At 35.9% G+C, this 23540-nt stretch overlaps 1 protein-coding gene across 14 annotated transcripts in view; it reads left to right on the top strand.

The window, feature by feature from the left end:
• Positions 1–23540, top strand: part of Mtd (TLD domain-containing protein mustard) — a 302520-nt gene that overhangs the window by 194158 nt on the left and 84822 nt on the right. For 10 of the 14 annotated variants that reach the window (XM_072013259.1, XM_072013257.1, XM_072013256.1 and 7 more), the window contains 2 exons: positions 3545–3613; positions 5776–5882. The exons of 1 other annotated variant lie outside the window; for it this stretch is intronic. In XM_072013259.1, coding sequence (XP_071869360.1) covers positions 3545–3613; positions 5776–5882 — 176 coding nt within the window. The remainder of the gene's footprint in view (positions 1–3544; positions 3614–5775; positions 5883–23540) is intronic. 3 more of the 14 variants (XM_072013261.1, XM_072013258.1, XM_072013249.1) reach the window with 1 other exon arrangement.

Below are 23540 nucleotides of genomic sequence, written 5' to 3'. Positions count from 1 at the left end.
GAATCTTTGAAATTTCTGTGATCTTTCAAATTTATAAATTTGAAAGAATTAGATTTTAAATCACTGAATCTTCTAGAGTTATTCCAGAATCTTTGTAATACTTGCAACTTTTGCAGTATAGATTTCTAAATTGCCTGAAATCTCTTGTTTCTTTTTTTTTTTTAATTTATGAATCTCTATAAAATCCATAGATCTTTTTAATTATTCTCAGATTTATATGATTTTCTGGCATTACTCTAAGTCCTCTGTAGTTCTTGAAATCTTTGGAACCTTAGATCTCTAGAACATCTGCCACCAATTTCTATTGGCCATAAAATTTCCATGATCTCACAAACTTATGAGAATATGTCAATTTTTAGATTATTCAACCTTATAGAATTACTCCACGATGTTCATAGTCTCTGGAATCTTCCAAGTCTACTAAGTTCCTGATAGAATTTTCACGGTTGCCTATATCTCACCAATATGTATACAAAATCAAAGGAATCACAAATCAAATACGTATCTACTCCCACGACACGGAACATCTGTGAAACAAAATATTATTCTCAGAAATATTCAATGTTATCGTAGCAAGAACTAAAGTTGCCGTATTTTCCTTGGACGATTTGTCAATTGGCTCGAGAGTGAAATTTATTATTTATATCCCCTTTCCTCTGTGACCACGTACTTCCTGCACCTTATTGACTTCGCTTTAGCATTACATATTTATAGTATGAAATATTACCGAGACAGCGTAAGTACGTGTTTCCTGTTTCCTAACAATTTACACAGCCGAGACCAACTAAAAACTGTTCGTTTCGTTCTTGCGATCTTGATCACAGTGTCAAGCGTGAAGTTCGTTAAAATTGTTGGCGGGGCAAAACACAAACATTGCGCGTAAATCAGAGTTAGTTCGATCGAAACTAGGTGCTGTTTATTTATTTTTCCCCCGTGTTTCATGTTAGTCGATGATTCCGATCTGTTAACAAGGCAGCCTGCCAAACGTGACATTCTGCTGTTTCCAAAAATATAGTCCGATGATATCACGCCTGTTTTTCCTCATAAATTTCCTTCGTTGTTTTCAACTAAAGGACCCTAACTAGATATTGCAGGGAGGAAAGTTTGGTTGTTTCGACTTTGCTTATAGACGACAGCTGCTCCAATATATCAGTGTGATTTATTGTATGGACTGTTTTTTATTTATTGTATCCAACGAATACAATGGATGCCGTACTCTTCTGTGACTTACGTGGCAATTTCTACCTTCTTTTGCGTGTTCTTTTGCGTGTTCTTTCGCGATTACCGAATAACGTTAAGCCAGAGTGGTAATATAAATTTCCTATTTTTATTTCCTATGTTTACGTCCTTGCCACTTAAATTCTGTGTTACAGTAGGAAATGCTCAAACCGCAAATTCATAAAATTGCGAAGCTTTGGGAATATATAGGTACGTATCACGCAAATTTGTGTTCACTGTGCCAATTCATTCTAGAAGGGTGAAATTGACCCTTGAAAATCCGACTATTTTCCCATTTTACGTTATAACGCGAGAGTTATAAGGCACAGAAAAAGGTTTTCGTATGAAAGTTGGTTACATTTTTAAATCAGGATTATCGTTTGACAAAAGAAATATCGATGTTGTAGCGAGTTATAACGCAAAATCGGAAAATAGCCGGATTTTCAGCACTCAATTTCATCCCCTTAGGGAGAATTTAGGCGGCAAAAAAGATTTCGGAATATATAGGTATCTACATATACAGGGGTTGAACAAAATAATGGAAAAACTTCTTACCATATCTATATATGTATAACATATAACAAGTGTTTCCATTAGTTTGTTCAATCCCTGTATATATAGATCCTCTTCGTATCCCCGAAGTTTCATAATTTATTGAATTTATGGCTAATTTTTCTCTGTTATTAAATTCCTTAATTTTCTTCATCTACTTGATTGATCTTAATCTTCCTTAATTGATTCTTAACCTTACAAGGCGTCTGTAGAATGAAGTAACAAAACGTAAATTCTAGGAACAAAAGCCATTTTCATCAGAAGACTTTCATCGCAATACATTCGCAACTATTGGAAATTACGATCGCGGTGCTCCATGCATGATATTGGTGCGACTTGTGTAAATCCAAGTGAAAAATATTAATAACTTGCAATGAAAGAGCAATTGGTTGCTCGATTGATTTTATTACCGAAAAACGAAGCAGGAGGGAGTTTTCTGCTTCAGTAGTTCTCTGGCGTAATATAAACTACAACTGGATTCGTCGTCTAGAGCAGAAATACACGAGTCGACCTCGGAAACCCGATCGAAAATAGAAGCAAACGGTTGCTCGAATGCAGATCCGGTGTAACGAGTGAACTCGTCAGGATAGGGGACGGTAATCGAATTAAAGCATCGCTGGTAGTTAGCGTCGGATGAAAGCTGTGACATGACACTGCGAATGCTCCGTTTCAAATCGAGCAGATCCAGCTCCAGTCATCGTTTGGGGATATCTATTCTGGCATCCTTCCACCATCGTGTCTTTATATTCCGGCGCGTAATTCGATAATTTGATTTTGCTCAATGTTATGCAAATAGTCCTGCCTCGAACGAATTCGTATCGATCGAGCTTGAAATTTCATTCTTCAAATAAAATGCACAAGATTATGTCAGATTTTCTATTCATACTACTGCTCATAATTAATTCGAATAACGCACATTTAGACCATTTACGTTCACATATTTCCTACGATACATTCACGCTTTCATGGTCGATAATAAGAACAAAAGTCAATAAGAGATAAGAATAATCTTTGATATCATTAACAAATACGATTATTTATTGGGTCAATAAATACTGGTTTGAAATAATACTGGTTTGTATTATTGGTTAGAAATTACACGTGTGTTTCATTGAAATTACTGAAATAGTTTATTTTATTTTATTGTAAAAGTTTATCGACTTTTGAAGTCGTTTGAATAATTACGAGCATCCGGGTGGGTATACATCCAAGGTATTGACGATTACGATGATGAAGTTTGGAAAGTTTTAGTCAGTTGGAAATAATACTAAAAAACATAGTTTGCGACTGTATGCTTTTAAATCTTTGATGATGATATCACACGGTATGCGATATTCCAAGAATTACAGGAAAGTATATGCATGAGCATCGAAATGTATGTTGTTTTATTTTTGTAGTTACCTGCTTGTGTGAGATGATTTTATCGTTATCGAATTCGAGACTCGAGTCTCTTGCCAGTGTGACGATCATTGATTTTTATTTAATCGCTTTCTGTTATATTTTTTATTTCATATCGATTCAACGTACCTCATCGTTTTCCTTAGTTTGGCGAAAAATGAACTTTAAATTCGATGTGTAACAACCAGTGCAATGGAAATTGCTACATTTCGCAAATATATCGTTCGTTTTTCTCTCTAACTGAAATTATCTCGCCATTATCCAGTTTTACGATCCCCATCAATTTTATTCGCGCATTAATTTTATTTTAAGCATTTTGGCACGCAGTTGCATGTAAACTCACCGCTGTCGTTTTGGATTGTTTGTTGCATCGTAGGTCCAGGCGAATGTCCCAGGATATCACGCATTCCAGATCCACAGAAAATCTCACAGTATCCTATTTCAGGTATGTACAACTCTACAAATTTCAATTAGAATGGCTGTACGACGATGAGTTGCAAGCATTATGTATAGGATTAGGCAAAATATATATTTTCTGTGTACATGCAATTGACTTCAAAAACAGAAAATGCCATGTAACTTAGAAATTATTTAGACACATATCTATATTTTTTATTCGCTCGTCATACATTGTACTATATTGTTTCATTTTCTTTATTCATTCCTATACACCGTGCGTCTCATATTCATCGATACAAGCAGATATCCACTAAACTGTACATTATTGGAAAAAGTATTACGAATAAAGCTTACTTTCCTTCACGGAGATGGAGTATCCAGACGGGCGTTTCGAGATTTTAAGCCTGACCTTTGATTTTTCAAATGGAGCGAAAATGGGACATGCCATGTATATTTTAAATTGTCTACAAAAAAAAGTATTAACACTTTGACTGCCACGCCGAAATCACACGTTCTGCTCAGGAGGCCACGGGAGTATTTTTATTATTCAATACATATAATGGCAAAATAATAATAAATTGATGATGTAAGACAACATTCTTCCCCGATGGACCGTTTATCTTATTGATGGTCACGGGTGACCACCGTGGCACCTTGGTAACAGTTGATAGCGACATGTTATAAAAAGGCTTCGTTTATTTCAACAAACCATTCGCATTCGTTATTTCGTCGTAAGCAAAACGTGCAGAATATATTGTTGAAACGTGTAGAAGATATTAGTAAACAGTATTTGCTCATTCTATATATAATAGTAAGGTGTGTGCGCATTTCTAACTTCAATTATATGATTATAAAGCAGCATCTACAATTATTTTCTAAGGTGTGTTTATAATAATATTCGTAGATTACCCTTCGAAGATATGGATACAAACACAGTGCACCGTTAGATGCAAGATTTGTTCTCATTTTTGTTTATTGATGTTCTAATAAAAATATTTAATTGCTCAATGGGACACTTTTTATTTCAAAGTATCTTCTATTTATCGGTTATATTCAAAATGCCCTAATTGTCAATTTTCATACAATTTTTATAATTATAAGAAGTTCAAACGCTCCGGTTACCAATGACCACCGTGGCGTCGCAGGAGAAACCGTGATCAACGTGGCAATCAAAGTATTAAGGTATTCGAGTCGAAGAATGGTTGATTCAAAAGATATTCTAACTTTGATTCTTGCAAATGTTATCGTATGAAAGACGAGGAAAGATAGCGCAGGTACTTCTACGTTCTCCTTGTCTTTCGTACACTCAACTGAACGAAGTTAACATGGTATACCTTTTAAACTAATCGCATACGAGTATACCTTAATACTTTTCTCGAAATAATTAAAAACAAACTGCATCGAGCGATGCATGAAGAAAAATGTACATATAATTCCATTTAAAAAAGACAACGGTAGCCTTGAAATCCCGAAAACGTATTCACCTAGACAAATCTGGTGGTGGTCGGAACATGTCCCCCTTGAAACAGAACAAGTTTTATCTGAAACGCTTTCTCGAATAACGTATCGACTATTGTCAATCTGCGAATATAAAATCAAAGTTTTAACCATTGTAAAATTTTCATCAGGAAGGATTAAAAATCCGCGGACATTGCACAAATACGAGAAGTACGTACTCATCGGTTTAGCGGATTTTACTTGTTGCAACATCAGATAACTCGTTCGCGCCTCGTGCTCCTCCATTCTTCAAACTTGTTATTTCTTTCTCTCTCTCTCTCTCTCTCTCTCTCTCTCTCTCTCTCTCTCTCTCTCTCTTGCGTAGCCGGCAATTTCATTGACGGAAGCCTTCCATTGTTGCTCGCTATCTTCGCAGGCCATTCTGTCCTGTGGATACGTCTTTTAGGGTTCGTTTATATACGACGCATGGCTCGTTGCATCGTGAAATTGCATCGTGTCTCGCCTCGCCGACTCTGCTTTTGCAAAGAATATAGAAAAGAAAAACGAAAGAATGAAACGGAACAGAAGAGTAACAAAAGGCTACACGAATAATATTCTGTATTTAATCGTGTACGATTCAGTTCTGTTCGTTCGTATTAGAAATTTCGAAACTCGTTTGTTCCAACGAATCTATTTTAACGCAGAGTCAAGGAATAGAGAAAGTACAAGGTTTCATCGTTTCAATGGTTAATTAAACTTTTGCTTTCACAGGAGCAAGAGTCGCAGCGTGGATCATGGATTCGCCGCGCCTTTCGATTGGGATTCATCGAAGAACAAGGTCGAAGGACGGTTCGAGTCGGTCGACGAATTCACGAAGGGTGAGTAAAATCTTGTTTCCATAAATGTTTATTTAAGAAGAGATTTTCGCGTAGCAATAAAAAAAGGCAGGTGACTTTTATGAATTTATTTTTCTTCTTTTTTGTGGACCAACTATGAGTCATATGGGACTAGACCTTTTTGGGACATAGATAGCCTTAAGGTAGAAATTAATTCTTTTATTTCAGTTCTCCTTATTCGTTCGTTGTATATATTATGCACAAGTTCCCATTTCAAGTAGTCGTCTTTGACCGTTGAGGTTTGACCTTGATGTAACCATTGTCACGGTCATCCGAAAGCAAAAGTTAAGAAATTTATTTTTTTCGGCAGATGAGTTCAATTTATATCGTTTAAAAGAGATATTATAAATAAATGATGAAATAAAAATTTGAGCTTCGATTCTTGGAGAAATTTGTAACAGAGGGAATTGATTAATCGATTACTCTTTCGCTTATCGCCAATTTAAAAAGTTATTAAGCGTGGCAATCTGGAAAGATAATAAACGATTAGAAAAATTAAAATAAACAAGATTACAATTCCATAAATACTTCAAAACCATATTTACATGCCAAAAAGGTCTAGTCGAGTAAGTGAAACTAAAAAAAATCACTTGCTTTCATCGAAGAACTTTTTTTACTTAAACTTCCTATCTTCGGTTAATATTCTAACGAATTTGAAGTTCCATCGAAATTCTCCCTATGGTCGCGGAACGTATAGTCGTTGAACAAATGTTAAATCGACGTTTTATCGACATATCCGTGAAGCCAACGAATAAAGGAATGATAAGCAGAAAAATCAAAGAAACACACCGATACGATAATCGTAACAACTACTAGAGCAAACAAAAAATTGCGTTAGATCGGCAAAGAGGAAGATTATAAAAGGAGAAACGGGGGAAACGGAGCAACATTCACAGTGGTTTATCTCGAGAACGAAACTCTCGCAGAATTTTCGTTTCACCACGCGCTCACAGACCGCGTAATTGTTGAATTATCTTATACAATTAATCTTTGCTTTCTTTCTCGAAATTCCAATTCATCGGGCACGCACCGAAAGTTCTACTTACGTCTGCTTGCAATTGAATTTAGACCCGATCCTGTCGATAACATATCCTTAGAGTCTATTACGGCTTATCGATGGTAACAAGATAAAGATTTCACGATTTCAGCGTGAAAAAATATCGGTGAAAGTCGAAAGCGATCCAGTGTTCTAATAATAGAGATTGTGGTCGAAATTTATGGTTAAGTAACTGTATATCACGTGGAAGTATTAGGTTGTCCGAAAAGTGTCTTTCTTTCGCAAACGTGTTTTTCACAACAGTGCACCTTCATACGAACGTGAAACCAAGTCTGTGAAATGTCGCGGTGTTTATCTCAACAGAACAAAATGGATCGTACGTAATTCGACAAAATAATATAAAACAAAAAACGTTATGCGTCTATTATTTCCTCATAAAACGAAAGAAACTTTTCGGACAACCTAATAGATACGGTAAGCTACGCTACGACGAAGTATCTTACAACTGGTAGATGCTACAACGCGCAAAGGTGCTGCAACGAATACGAAAAAATATCCGCCACTCCGCCTTCGTTACGACTGTAAAGAGTAAACGTTAACTGACGATGAAAATCTCTTTAAATCTCTTTCTCTCGATTAACGGTATCCAGCCTGTAGAAGATAATTAAACAGCGTAAAAAGTCGTGAATAGCGCTATAAACCAGCTTGGTGAAAGATGAACGAGTATTGGATGTCACGGTGAAGAGGCGAGATTTGTTTATGGGAAGGTTGGCTAACGCGATTGCCTTGCTATTTTATGACTCGTGTTAAAGAAATAGATTTCATATTATTCTTACCATTCTTTTCTTTTAGTTCATATTACATTTTTCCATTGTTCAAATCGTTGTAGTAACGATAGCCTTGTTTTCAACTGTCAGCCTGAGACGAATTACACCTGAATATATTACGTTTCAATGTATGCTACAACTAACGTTATTCGAGAACCAATTCCGTTCGTTCTAACATATCTTACGATATACTAATGACTATTGATAAGGATTTATTGATATATCGATAGTATAATACTTATTGGTATATTGATAATATTGTTCACATGCCGATAAAGCGAATAAAAGGCATGAAGAGACTGTAAATACTTATTACATTGGTCACTTACCTTTTTTTATTTTGTTTGCTTTGACTTATCTTTATCTTAACTTACGTTACAAAGAGTTTGTATTATTTTAAAAAATAATGTTTCACCGAAAGCGTAAGTTATTAGCAGAGATACATATTTAAGATGTGTCGAATAAAACATATTCAAATTATTGCAACGTTGCTATCGCGCCATTGTATAAAATAAAGTATGGAAATCATTTTAATAAACCTCCGTTTATCTGAACTCGCACGAGAATTTCTATAGTAAGAATCAACCGCTTTTTTCCATTGTTTATTATACCTCGTTCTCATAATAGAAGTTCGTGTTTAGATAAGCGAGTTGAATCAGCACAAGATTAATTGGTCGAACTAGCATTTAACTAAAATTTCGTTCCGACAAATGGACTTCTAGTGTAACTTGTTATCGTTTCAACGCAATGAATTTTCGGACAAGGCACACCTCACTTGCTACATTTCAGCTGGCGATAACACTTCGATATCATCGATATTCGAGTCAAACCGATCAACCTCGTTATGATAAATCATTCTGTTTTTAAACCGTTAGGTATCAACCTATTAATTGAGAAAGCCGAGTCAGCTCCTCGTTCATGTAATAATTTTCCTATTTAAAGATTCTCTATCTTTCCATGTATAATTTGATTTTCCCTACGCGTAAATTATATCATTTTTACATTTTCAACGACTCCGATTCCACACTGACCTAGCTGAACTTGATTCATCTTCGCTACTAATTTTTAATGTCGTAGTTGTAGAAGTTTCTAATTGAGAAATGACTCGGTCTATAGTTAATCGTATGCTCCGATAACGAAAAGTTTAGTAGCTTTTAAAATATCGAGTGACTCGGTTTCATTTTTAGACGGTTGAAATATTGATAGTGTTCCATAGTGTTCGTTAGCAGCACCTTTATTACGCGGAAGCTCAGATCGATCGTTTGAGGAACGACTAATCGGAGCAGACGACCGTGTAAGATCATGATCCAAAGCCGAAGGTCTTCGTCGATCCTAGGCGCTAAAGCATCGCCTATGCAACCTTACTCATTGCGAATTGCATTGACTTACTTTCTTAAAGTGGCACAGATGCCAGACCTGATCGATCGCTTCGCGCGCCCGCGCACCAGCTCAACTTTAATTGACATTCTTCTCGTGAGATTTATCCGCGCCCGCGGATTTTCCAACGATTGGACAATCTATAGTCTGTCTCTTCGACAAACTATACAAAGTGTCTGATGCGGAGTGTCAGAGATTTCTATGCGCTTATAAAAGTTTGTGGCGGTCGAGGCCCGTGATAGTTGTATATTTGGCAGTAGATGTCGCTGCTGGGGGTCTAATTGTATTTACTTTCTAATTATTGTATCGTGGAAGAAAAATATCGGAACTACGGGCCACCAGGGGATTCGAACCTGGGTACCGAACGTTCGTAACCTGAGGCGCTAACCACTGCACTATCGTCGTCCAGTTCTAGTTAATGTCTAGTGACGGTATTTGTTGTCGAGTGCCGCCACAAATTCGAAGGCGCAAAATTACATAAAATGGCAAACAGTAAAGTATTCGTTGTAATATTTATCACGTGAAATAGATCTCTGCTTAGATTCCATATTTTTAATCGTATTCACAAGTGATTAATGAGCTTACATAGGAAACTAGTTGTCGTATGATATATAGTGGTTGTTATCGGTTTTTGAGAACTTTTTCGACGATTGTCGGTAACTTTTTACAATAGTTATTATTCAAGTTATTATTCGTCATCGAATGCAGATTTTATTTGATTGAAACGAATTCAGTGCAACTTCAATGAAAATTCTATCGAATTTGATTATCCGAAGGCAAACCCGTATTATACGAACTTCAGTTATATAAATTGTTTGTCCTCCGACTGGTTCAAATAAATGGAGTTCCGCTATAGTAAAGGCACTTACATCGATGCTACCGCGTTCTGTCCTGGTTTGTTTGACCAGCGAATCTATTGATATAAATCTAATGTGACATAATCGGTAGATCCAAGTCTTAAATTAAAAGCGAAGTGCTCATTGTTTCCTTTTGAGGTTTCAATAAAGTTTCTAAGGATATTCGTCTATTTATTTTATATTTTTAGCAAATAATAACAGCGATGAACTTACGAGACACTCGGTATAGATGTTGATGGTCGTTATTTTTACAGCTAACTTTCGTTCTTAGATTATAATACGGCTATTTTTAACGCGAACAGGCGAACGAGGTAAATTTATACCGGTTAAGTTACTAGCATCCGTTGCGATATTTAGCGAGTAAGTTGATAAAGTTCGCCAAGCTGCGCTTAATTGAAACACGAGGCTGTTTAGAAGGTATATAACGTATTGGACGTTGAAAATTAAGATTAAATAGGTCGAAAGTTCCTTCCTTCCTTCCTTCCTTTTTTTATCCCTGGGAAATATAATCTCTTTCATGGTATAATTTAAGGCGTCCATATAATATTAATTATAACATTAATTGTAACATTTTTGTTGCTTTGAAACAAGCACTTTATATATCTATATTATGTGCATTATACGAAACATTTTGAAATTTCATGAATACCATAACTAGACACAGCTATCATATTTTTTAAGTATAAAATCAATTTAAGCACGTATACAGGAATCGCGAGTGTTAATAAAATTTTGAATATACAGGGCGGCCGAATAATTATGTATAAGCAAGCACAAAGCGATTCTTCATGAAAAAATAAAAAGAAAGTACAGGACAAAAATTTGTTTATTACGTAACATTTCGTTTTCGAGAAAATCGGGTTTGAATCTGTTTCAAATATACTTGGACATGGTTAATTCCTGATTGAACAGGAGTAGATAATCGACAGGACGTTATTCCACGTGCGAAAATAAGTCGAAAATGTAGAATAAAGTTTGTCCACAAGACGTTTTGTTTCTGAAAAAGAAAAATAAATTTGAAAATTTATCCTATTAGGCCAATTTCTAACGAAAACATCTGCGAACTCTCTTTCCTTGAAAACGAAGCTTTAAACGGACAAACCTTCTATTGATCGTTTGCTCGTGTCCAGTCGATGATTATTCAACTTTAATTCACAAATTTCGAAATTTAAAAAATCTCTTGAAAACGAGACATATGAAGAATCCTTTATTCTGTACTTTCTCCTTATTTTCTCATAAGAGAATCACCTCACACGTGTTATTCGGCCACATCCTGTATAATACATTCATAAAAATTTTCGAAAAATTTTCGTATACCTCACACACACACATATATATACATATTATTAGATTATATATTATATTACATTATTCTATAGTACATTACACTATATACACATATATATAAAATATCCCAAGTATAGTCTGTATTTGTTATAACAGCTATTAAACGAAACAAATCTCTGCTAGGGTTCCATTTTTTCGGTTTTGTTGGTAAAAATACGAGTTTCTTTAAATATCCGCGGACTAACGGTAACCAAGAAAAAATACCAAAGAGCGGCAGTACTCGGAGCATGTACTCAGAATTCCATGTTTAATCCAACTCGAGCAACATAATAATTTAGGTTGCCGATTATACATCGCTGAATTATTCATTCAACGTTAAACATTATTTACGAGCAACGCGTTAGCCCCATAATCCGGGAGACACTTTTATCTCGGAATTTGCATTCGAAGCAAGAATTAAAGTTCCCATACTTTCTCTCTGTATCCACTCGTTTGTTTCACCTGGCTAGTTTTACAGCGTCGTATCGATTCGAGCGAGGTTTAACGTTCCGTTCGTTTTTCCTATTCCGTTTCCACCAAAAGATAAAACACACCAGTGTCTACATATATCGAGCGAAGATCAGCATCGCTAGAAAAAGCGTATACTTTAGATCGGTTATCGATCGATCCGTATAGCGAGTTGTGAACGCAGCGAGCGTTAATTAAATATTGACAGCTTGTTCGGTTCGTTAAATCCAGCTTTTTAATTACTTGCTTATTAAATTTAATCAGCATAGCTGTTGCCGTGATAAATGTCGTACCATGGCTAGAAGCGAATCAAATTTTCAGCCTTTCTCTAATTAAAGTTCTCTGTCTAAAGATTTAGACTCATTCGTTGTTGGTTATATACGTGAACTGCGAATTTTTATAGATTTCTAGGAAATACGAGAGTGCAAATTGCACAGAATGCACGTGATATGAAAAATTATATGAAATTTTCTATTATATTTGGTAGGTAAAACAATTTTCTGTCGAGTCTCTGTACTTTTCTAGTTATATTCTCGAAAATGTGAATTTGCATAAAAATCCGCTGTCCGATTATATGTTATATACTGAGTGTTCCACATCCGAATCGACAAACTTTGCCAACGTGCTTGGGAGATCAATTTGTGGAAAAAATGTCGCACACCGTGGATCGATTCGTTTTCGTTTTCCAGATATGAAAGGGAAAGTGGTATAACACCACAAATCAGATGCATTCAAAGTAAATTAAGATGTTTTAAATGAAATTAAAAGACTTTTAACAACAATCAATTAATTCAAACTATTGGGTTGGCAACTAAGTAATTGCGGATTTTGTCATTAAGTGGTATTGATAAAATCCGCAGTCACGTAGTTGCCAATTCACTTTTCACGGAAATGTAAGAAATATCATTTGTTATGTATCATTTGCCACGCCAACGCCTTTCCAAATTCAAAATATTATCGCGATTGCTTAAACAAGTCGTAGTTAACGCTAAGCTTACCAAGCGTGGTCAAATGACTGGTTTTGAAAATTGAATTAAAAATTGCACATTCGTCGTTATTTCTTTTGTTCGTCTAACTTTATGTAAATTCTTATATTATCCGATCAATCGATTTCTTAATTTGTGTTAATAGAAGAATTTACATAAAGTTAGACGGACAAATGAAGTAACAATGAATAATGTACAATCTTAAATTCAATTTTGAAACCGGTCATTTGACCAGGCCAGGTAAGGTTAGTGTTAATTCAATTTCGTTCGAGTTCTCGCAGCTTTCAAAACGTGCACTTGCCCGGTTTTCGTAGCGAGGTTTTCGATATCCTTGTGAATAAGCCTACGATATAATCCGTTTACAGTGCAACGCAGTATCATCTATACAACGTAAAACAGTATAATCGTGATATAAAAATAAAATACGATCGACTAAATATTTTTCCTAAAAATGTGTCGCGATCTGCCTACTAAAATCTCGACATTTAATACATTTTCTTATTCGAACACGTATCTTGTGTATTAACGAATGACAACGAAGGAGAGAGTATTAGATCAACGTGATATTTTATTAATAATATTTATAGTTACTACGATACTAAAAAAGCCACGACCGTTTGTTTCTATGAATTGCGGCTAAATTGCGTTGCGTATCGTCTCCTATCTATCAATGATGCTATCAATGAGCGTGTCACGTAGGTGACACAAGAAATCACGAAATTGACAGATCACCGGTGACCTCTCGTCGCAGTTCGAACGTTTCACAAATCAGGTAAAGAATTGAACTTTAGATATATTTAGTGATAAAATTTATTGTACGAATCCAACAGAGTGACGGTTCAGAGTGTTAGAACAGAGAATGTCGGGAGCTGATTTTAAGAATGTTTATATACTATGAGAATTACACTATACAAAACCATATTAAAATCTGTTTGGACCTATGGAATCCAACTGTGGGGAACAGCGAGTAATTCCAACATAGAAATTCTCCAACGATTCCAATCGAAAACCTTAAGATCCCTAATAGATGCTCCTTGGTACATCACCAACGAAACGATACATCACGACCTCAAGATACCCACAGTCCAAGAAGAAATATCAAAATTCAGCAATAGACATAGCACAAGAGTTAACAACCACCAAAACCCTCTAATTACTCAACTACTCGACACGTCGGAACAGATCCGCAGGCTAAAAAGACATTACACCTTAGACCTAAGCACTAGATTCAAATAGAATCAAACATATTATAAACACTTATTAATCATGTCATAGTACCACGTCAGATAAATTTACTTAAAATTCTCTAACGAGAATTGATTGTAAAATAAACGCAAATAAAAAAAATTTATATATACTATGTGTTTCTCGAAGATGGTATCCCGCTGGGGGTAGCCATCCACACGTAATTTAGCAAGTAAGTTAGAAAAATTTACTAAATGTCCAGCTGGACAAATTGTAAAATACAAATTAAATAATAATTAGAAAAAAGAAATACTATGGGTTTAGCTCCTATGGAGGGGTTGACGCCGGGGGTGTCGCCGGAGCCCAGGTCAGAGATGGTCATGTTGTTACTGTTTTCTGACACTGCGACACTCTCTACGTTGTTGTTTTGATGGCCTGCGGGATGTTCGTTAAACCCCCTTAGTTTTTCTATCGCTAACTTATGGCTCTGTGACAAACGAGCAAAAATCGCTTCGCGTTCAACCGATCGATCGCGATTGACTTGTTGGCCATTCCTGTAACACGATATAACGCAGCGCTGCGTCACCGTTTTAACGATCATCGTCGAGAAGGACTGTAACACATCCATACGTGTCACGAAAAACAGCGAGTGAATTCCGGAGGAAGCTTCGTACTGTTCCGATATTTTCGACGCTCCGATAAAAGGTAAACGTGGTAGAACGTGCTCGCAATTCGTTATTCGACCCTCCACCCTCGCACCGCCTTTATGTACGTAACCCTATCGAGCATTCCACACGGACAACCAGCGAAACGATAGCACATAACGAGAGAAAATTCGATCAACGAAACGAATGGAAATTCGAAACGAAGGTTTCCGTGATTAAATTCCTGTTAACGTTTCATTAAAGAGCCGCGATATTGACGGTAATTTGAGCATGGGTTGAGATAGTACGGCGATGAACACGAGGCGCGGCAGAAACAAAGCGAATGGTATGAGTCGCAGGAAGCGGAGATCATGTGGAAAATTTAAATGCACAACGCTGTTCTGATACAGTGCCTGGGAGCACTTTATTAAACGCAGAATCCATGTCCGCCGCGAGAGACTAACCAAAATACCCGTGTACCACGAAACACTAATAACACTTGCCGTGTATACTCGCGTGCCTTTAATGGCCGGCGTGGATTTGCTAAATGACAGTCGCTCGAATTCCCGGCCAGTCGCTCGGAAATTTATCTAATTACTGGGATAGCGCGGCCGTGCCACTGGGATCGACCCAACGGTTCTGGAATTTGTCAGGCTACGTTTTCGAAATGGGTTCGTTCTACAGTCGGTGTTTTTGTGGAAATTTATTCGTTAAGGTAGTCGTTTCACGGCAAAATCCTTGAAGACTAGGACGAACGCACTGCTGGAGCACTGGATAGTCGTATATTCTTCGCACGTGTCTGATAACGAGATTCTGTCGGTAAGGTGAGCGCTTCTTTCCTCGAAAGAAGATTCTTCCAGTTATTTTACGCGATGTGTCAGTTCTTCGACAAGTTTGCAAGAAATTAATGGAAAAGTCATTTTTGCAGCGGCTGGCTTGTATGGATTACGCGTTGGAATATTATACTTTGAAGACGAGTACATACATATATCTGCAGTTGGATAAGATTCTCTAAAAATTCAATTACGTGAACATTTCGAAGAAATTGTAAGACAGTCGATCTGTGCTTGCAAGTCCTTGATACCACGTTGTTTCGGCCATTCCCGACCCAGTTGTATTTTCCCAACGTTGGAACGTACCTCATGTTTGAGCAGAACGTGAGAAACTCGAGCACCGTTTCTCTTTTCAATTTTGTGTTACGCATTCTCTTAGAGTATTAGAAATGTCGTTTGCTAGAACGAACAAGATTGAACTGTAAAGATATAGAATTGCAGAAAGGTCGAAAAGTACATATCGAGTTAGAATTAATCGATATTGTAGTATCGTAGACAGACTGCCTATGAAATATCGGATGAACTATAAACAATGAAGGCGAGAAAGTCTGAGTGCCGACAGGCCGAAAGGGTCGGGAAACTTCAATGGGCCAAGCGCCCTATCAATGTGTCGTCGTGACGTGATCATGATCGCGGACGATTACGAAACAAGTACGTGGTGAGGGTGTGAGAAAAGACAAAGAAATGCTTAAGCGAGAAAGACGAATTAATTGGCAGTCGTTAATTAAGAGTCGAATTGTGAGGAATGGAGAATTGAATTGCCGAGTTGTCATGAGTTGTAAACTATTAGTTGTAAGTTATGAATTATCTATTTAGTTGTTCAGTTATAGCACATTACTGTATTTAATTCACGTTAAATAATCATCGTCTGCTGTTTAATCCATTGTAAATAGATCTTTCTATAAATAAACTTATCATATATGATAGAACTTATTGGAAACCCTAATTTCTATTAGGTTGTCCGGAAAGTGTCTTTCTTTTACAAACACGTCTTTTACAACGACACATCTTTATACAAATATTTTTTTTTATTTGCAAGAAGTTTGTAATCAATTCTCATTGAGAATTATAAATAAATTATTCTGGCGTGGTACTATAACGTGAATAATAAATGATTATCGTATGTTTGATTCTAGCTGAATCTAATATCTAAATCTTCTTAGCCTGCGGATCTGATCCGTCGTGCCAAGTAATTGGGTAATTAATGGGTTTTGGTGGTTGTTAATTCTTATGTTATATCTGTTACTGAATTTGGATATTTCTTCTTTAACTGTAAGTATTTTAAGGTCGCGATGTATTGTTTCGCTGGTAACATACCAAGGTGCATCTATTAAGGATCTTAGAGTTTTTGATTGGAATCGTTAAAGAATTTCTATGTTCGAATTACTCGCTGTTCCCCATAATTGGACCCCGTAGGTCCAAACAGGTTTTAATATAGCATTATTTTACTCTGCACGCTTAAGTTGAAACGTCTGCCAATGAGTCAGTAGAATTTTTTAAATTTTAATTTAAGTTGTTTGGATTTGTCTACGATGTGTCGTTTCCATGTCATTCTTCTGTCCAGAATCATGCGCAGATATCTGATTGAATCTTTGTTTGGAATTGGAATATTATTCATGGTCACCTGTGTTTATACAAACATGAAACCTAATCTGTCGAACATTGTGATCTTTATTTTGATAGAACAAAATGGATCATACGTAATTCGATAAAATAATATAAAACGGAAAATGTTGTGCATTCATTATTTCCTTATAAAACGAAAGAAACTTTTTGGACGACCTAATAACATTTCTGAATAAATAAATCCTATAATATGTTACAATGAATTAATTGATATTATGTAACTCGAGTTACATTGAATCAACTTAACGCTTACCTATTGTGTAAACATACATAGGTTTTCTCATACCTGACGCGACGATTTTCATCGTTCTTTTTAAGTCGTAGACTTGTCGCAGTATTACGTGATATACATGCGAAATATTCTGGCGAACTATCTTTTGGAACATTTAGTAAGTAAACATTTGTCGTCCGCGCGTTTCAATGTTTTTTTATATAATATAGGCCTAAGAATACCCCAAGAGTGCATAAAATATGCAAACGAAAACAACAATATCATCTGGTGTTTTTTTTTTTTTTTTTTTTTTTTTTTTTGGAACATTCAACGATATCGCTTTATTCCCGAGCCGACTGATTCGAAAATAGTAAGGTTCGGTTGTGTGTTCTGTAGGATGCTAGGTATTCATGAAATTTCAGATTACTTTGGTCGTGAGACAAAGTAAGTTCAGCCACGTAAAGCGAACATTCAAGCTTCGTTCGTTCGTATGGCTTGGAATCTCCGAATCTTGCAGCTTCTGTGTATTATACGTCTGCAAAAGAATCACTGGCTCGGAAATTTCTCTGAATGTCGCGAAACAGACACGCCAGAAAATGAAATATCTTCTAGAATTTTGCCTTCTTAACCTAATTAAACGTCCTAACGTTAACTTTTCAGAAATTTGTACTAGTTCAATTTCGTATACACGTAGAACCAAGTCCAGTTTCTGGGCCATCGGGCTGAAATACGTACAATTGACCGTAGAACAACACCGGTCTCGACAACACGGATTTTCTTACGCACGCATGTTTTTCTCGGTCAATATTGCGAGAGTTTCCGAGAAAACATGCGTACTATGCATGTAGTCCGTGTAGTAAACCGTGACTTTGTAACAAACTAGACGGCTAACGGAGAGCGTTGGAAAAAATACGCGAATCACCGTTGCTAAAAGACGATCGACTAGACAATGCCTGTATTATTATCGTTGTTGTCATGAGGTCAGTCGTATGTCGATCATCACGTCGTAATATAAACATAATATATGTGTAAATGATGTAAGTATACAAGTGGCTCACGAAAGTATTCGAACGCTTAGATATGCAAACTTGAATGGCCGAAATAATGTACCTTAACACGTTGACGCCGGCGTGCACCATCGGCGGGTCATACGTGTCTGTCCCGTGAGGCGGCGTGCACTACCGATGGGTCACTCGAGTTTGTTTGTGGGGCGGTGTACATCACAATGGGTCACACATGTATTTCACAAAATAGGTAGTACAAAATAGGTTTATATTATTTTATCTCAACATTATAACACACCTGTGATTTTTGGAAGTAGCTAACATACATACCGGCCTTTTGTCAGTCCATTTTAAAAATTTAACGTAATCTAACATTATTTTCGTTGTGTATGTTCCTTACGCGCGCCGTCGTTCTCCGGCGAACACGCATGACTATTTTTTTTCCTGTACGGAATTGAAAAATTTTTTGATTCGCGCTATGAACGTCTCTTATAGAAAAATGTTCACAGAATTGCGTGCGATGGTCAGAATTCGCGTCAGATCTCTACTTTTTGAGAAAAATTGAAAAGAGTACAAAATTAGGACCAAAGCTGGTCCCGTCAGCTTTACTTAACATTTATAGATATATGCAAATTGATATTGCCAAACTATTGTATATCAATGTATTAGTTGAAGTCCAGAGAATTCATTAAACCGAACGGGAATCGCATGGCTTTTGTAATTTTGCTATAAATTGAGGTCAAAGTTGAAAAATTGTGGTCGTGTCAGACAGTCTAATCTGACGCTGCGCCGCCCCACGAAGCAGACTGTGCATTCGGGCGCCGCCTCACAGAGAAAACCATGAATATCGGCGCCAGCGTCAACGTGTTAACACGTTCATCACCACGTCGCACATATCTATGCGACGGGTATACTTCCGTGGGGACCCCGTCGCCAAAGTATGGCGACGCTCTTCTTGTTCGAGTTAATTAAATATACAATATTATATATAGGATATACAATATAAAAATATTAAAAACACATTATACCATACTTTTTATTAATTTATATTCTGGATAATATATTACATTATTCTGTATCGCATGGTATTCGTTAAAACATTCCAAACACATTTGGGGTGATTTTGGGCACTTCGAACAATAATTATAGACTCCGTCATCACTACTCTCCTCACTTTCTGACTCACGCTACTCATTCACGCTGTTTACTGAACATTTTGAGGATGAAAAAATCACTGATGTACGTCTCACAAGTATGCTTCTCGATTAAACGATAGATCTGAGATATCTGCCATGAAATCCCTCGGAATACTCCAACTGGAAAGTTTATCGCTTTCTTCATTTCAGAAATAAATAATCGTTTTTTTACAATGAATCGAAGGTGATAAACGATGAATTCCTGCTTGTCGCTCTATTTACATTCCGCGTACCAGCGGTCGGATTTAGGCCTCGCAAGGAAACAGTCGAATCACGCTGAGCGACTAACGTGTTACAATGCGTGTTCCTAATAAATTTATCATAACCCCTATCTACGTTGTTGAATCCTTTTCAAATTTTACTGACATAATCTCCATCTTCCTATTGACATCTCAATATTTTGTTGGACCACCTTTAGCAGCAATAGTGTATTTCAACCGACGTTCCATACTGTAAATCAATGATTTTGTAAAACTACACTCAACTAAATCTCATATTTCTATAATTTTATCTTTCAGTACTTGCTTTGAGATTATCTGAAATCTATTTAATATTTTTTCGATTTCAGCCCATAAATTTTCAATCGGATTTATGTCTGGACTTTGCGATGAAGTAATTAACATGTGTGGTGTGTCATATACGATCCATTCTTTCATAATTCTAGCAGTATGCTTATTAAAAATCTTCCAATAATCCTAATTTACAAGCACTTTATTTAAGGTTATTTCTTTAAATATTTAAATACTTATATTTATCAAATATTCCATCAATAAATATCAAATTTCCGGTGCCACTGGCAGCCATGCACCCTCACACCATAACCAATCCACTTTCACTGTTCGATGTAAATGTCGAATTTGCAATTTCGTATTTAGTTTTCTGCACATAATTTTGACCATCTGAGCCAAAAATATTAAACTTTGACTCGTCCGAAAAGATGACTTTGTCCCAAAAAGAATTATCTTTATTAATATAGGTTTTTGCAAAAGTCAATCTTTTTTTATGATTTACCGCATTAATATATGGCTCGTTTCGCGGTACTCTGTCAAGAAAATCATTGTTTCGTAAAATTCGTCGACATAATTCCGAGTGAACTTCTTTATGAAACATATCAACTACCATACTTGCGAGTTGAAGAGCGGATGTAGTACGATTTTTTTTAATTCACGAATGATAACTTTCTCCTCTTTTCCAGTTATTTTCCTTGGTCGACCTGATCGAGCTTTGTTTGCAAGTGTTCCCTCATTCTTTGACTTTTTTATGGTATAATTTATTATGGACTTGCTTCTGTTCACAATTCCGGCAATCTCGTTCTATGATTTGCCGTCCTCGTGTAATCGGAATATTATATCTTTCACACTTTTGTTTCAGACTTTTTGGTATTCATCTTAAATACTATTGTGCACACTTTTACGTTACTATTACTGAAACGATATCCTAACATCAAGTGAAGGTACCAATATTTTCATTTAGCAATGATGTTTACATTTGGTGCAAAGGAAGATGAAAAACTATCAACAATGTTAGAGCGTTCGAATACTTTTGTGAGACACTTATCATAAATATTTCTAATAAATGTATCATAACTCCTGTCTATATTATTGAATCGTTTTCAAATTTGACTGATGTAATCTTGAGACTTTCCCGTTACTATTATAGTATCATGGACGAGGGGCCTGGTGGGTGTCGGATGAATTATAAACAAGCGGTTGCGGAGCATGTGCGTGGTGGGGCTAAGACAAAAGAATGAGGCAAAGACAAAAGACAAGAGGTTGCTAAGGGACGATAAACGAATTAACAGCAGTTTTAGTTGAGAAGCCAGAAAGTGACACAAGAAACAAAAGAAATCACGAAACCGATAGATCGCCGGTGATCTCCTCGCGTCGCAGTTCGAACGTTTCACGAATAAGGAAGAAATTGAATTTCGTATATGATAATAGAATTTATTATGCAAATCCAACAGAGTTACGGTTCAAAGTGTTACAGCAGAATGATTCAAAGTGTTACAAGAGACTGAGTCAAAATGTTTTAACAGACTGGGACGAGCGCTTATTTTGGAAGGTTTTTATACTGAGGTTTTAGTCCCTCTGGAGGGGTTGGTATATCTCAGAGGCGCCTATTCCGTTACTATTTGGTTATTGTTTCGATGGCTGTAGTATGCAGGATGTCTAGCCTATCCTATTACTGTTTCTGAGCGTCTGAGGGTCTTCTTGAGCGTGTGACACTAGCGTTGTCGAGAGACTTGAATCCGTGGTGACAAGAGTTGCAAATTATCTAGTTGTCTTAATTATAATATGTTATTGTGATTAGTTCACGTTAAACAACCATCGTTTCCTGTTTAATCAACATCTGCTTCAACATTTATTGTAAATAAACTAATTGTAGTATAAGATCCTACACTATAGATACCAAATTGTTTTAACAAATTAGTTTAGTATATCTCATTTTATTAATTGAAATTTGTAAGTGTAAGCGTTTGAATACTTTCGTGAGCCACTGTATATTGGCATATAATATCTGTACAATGGTGAGAATAATTATAAACACCTATTCTATTTTTAAGCTTTTCGTGATACATTAGTACAATACAAAAATCCTTAATATAATTTCGTGTTATAACAGAAAAATTGTGTTTTTGGCTGTGTACAAAAATAGCCCACATTGTTGGAAAATCAACTGTAAATGAACGTATATTTAGTTCAATTTTTGAAAAGCAAGTGCTTGCAGTACGCCATTGTATCATGTTAGGTTATTTTTACTTTTAGGTTAGGTTACTTTTTAATTTTATTTAATATTTATCACATGCTGTCCGTTTGATTCGTGCCAGCAATCGCTTCTTACGACAGTTTAAAGTACCATACGTGCGATGTCTGGCGTTTCACGGGACATTTTCAAGGAATTACGCCAATCCGATCTTCTTATGAAACACGTTCGTTTCATACGTCCTCGAAGATTTATCAGACCGAAGTTAATTAAAGCTTTCCATCCGCGTTGAATCACAAGCGAAACGATGTCTCGAATCGATCGAGCCGCTGAAGAAAGTCTGGCTAGACGAACGGAGAAATTCTGGATGTATTTCGGTTAGAAAGTTTCGAGGGACAGAAGTCAAGAGTTGCGAACGTTCCATTGAATTATCGCGAACGAAAGTTGAAAAATTCTGACGATTATTTACGATCAAATATCTGTTGACAGATTGGATCGTTTATTTCCGTATTCTGCGCTCTCAAAAAATCTAAAAACAAAAGAAATACTAGAATACCCTTGTTGAACTCTGTACTATATACAAACATGCGTTAGATCAAACGCTTCAAACTTTTGTGGATAAAGATAAATATTTGGGAAAAGGAAACAATAGAATTTTCATTGTCAACAGAGAGTGATGAAATGGAGGGTAATTATTTAATCATTCAAGAGATGATTGATGAAATTTAAATAAAATTCGTTTTGAAATTAATCTTTCAAAAATAATAAAAATTAAAAATAATACTCTGTTTATAGAAATTATTGCTCCAATAGAAGAAATTAAATTTCAACAATAATAGGAATCAGGATAATCTGAATATCGTTGTGGTATAGCTATCAGTCCTAAAAAGCGTTATGGAAAGAATGTTATATTAACTCCAATAAATATTATAATAAATTGAATTTTTAATCATTTTTGATTTAGTATTAATCAGCTATTAAGTCGTTTACTATCGATACATATGTTAAGCAAAAATCCGATGAAGTATCTTTCGAAACACCAATTTCGAAAGGCGATACAACAATTTCAATCGTGTCAAAGTTTCGTGTTTCCTGTCGATAAAATACTTGACTTAATTTGATTATGGAAACTCAACGGTTGATTAATTACCACCTCGACATCAAAGATCTGTAATTAGTTGAAATCATATTTGCTTTAATAGGAAATTCTATAACGAAAATTGGTTCTGGAATCTCTTAACTGCTTGTTTCGATAGAAATAAATTTGTTTGAATTAGCCAAATTTGATGGTTGAGTTGCTCTTTAATTAATATTAATTCGTAGCGTAGCAATTAAAAAGTTGCAGCAAAGCAGAATCACGAATTACTGAATACGGAAAGGAATTAAAGTAAACTGACAAA

This window comes from Bombus fervidus, chromosome 11 (genome assembly GCF_041682495.2).
Source record: "Bombus fervidus isolate BK054 chromosome 11, iyBomFerv1, whole genome shotgun sequence".
Taxonomy (NCBI): Eukaryota; Metazoa; Arthropoda; class Insecta; order Hymenoptera; family Apidae; genus Bombus; species Bombus fervidus.
This window is presented reverse-complemented; position numbering and strand designations above follow the sequence as displayed.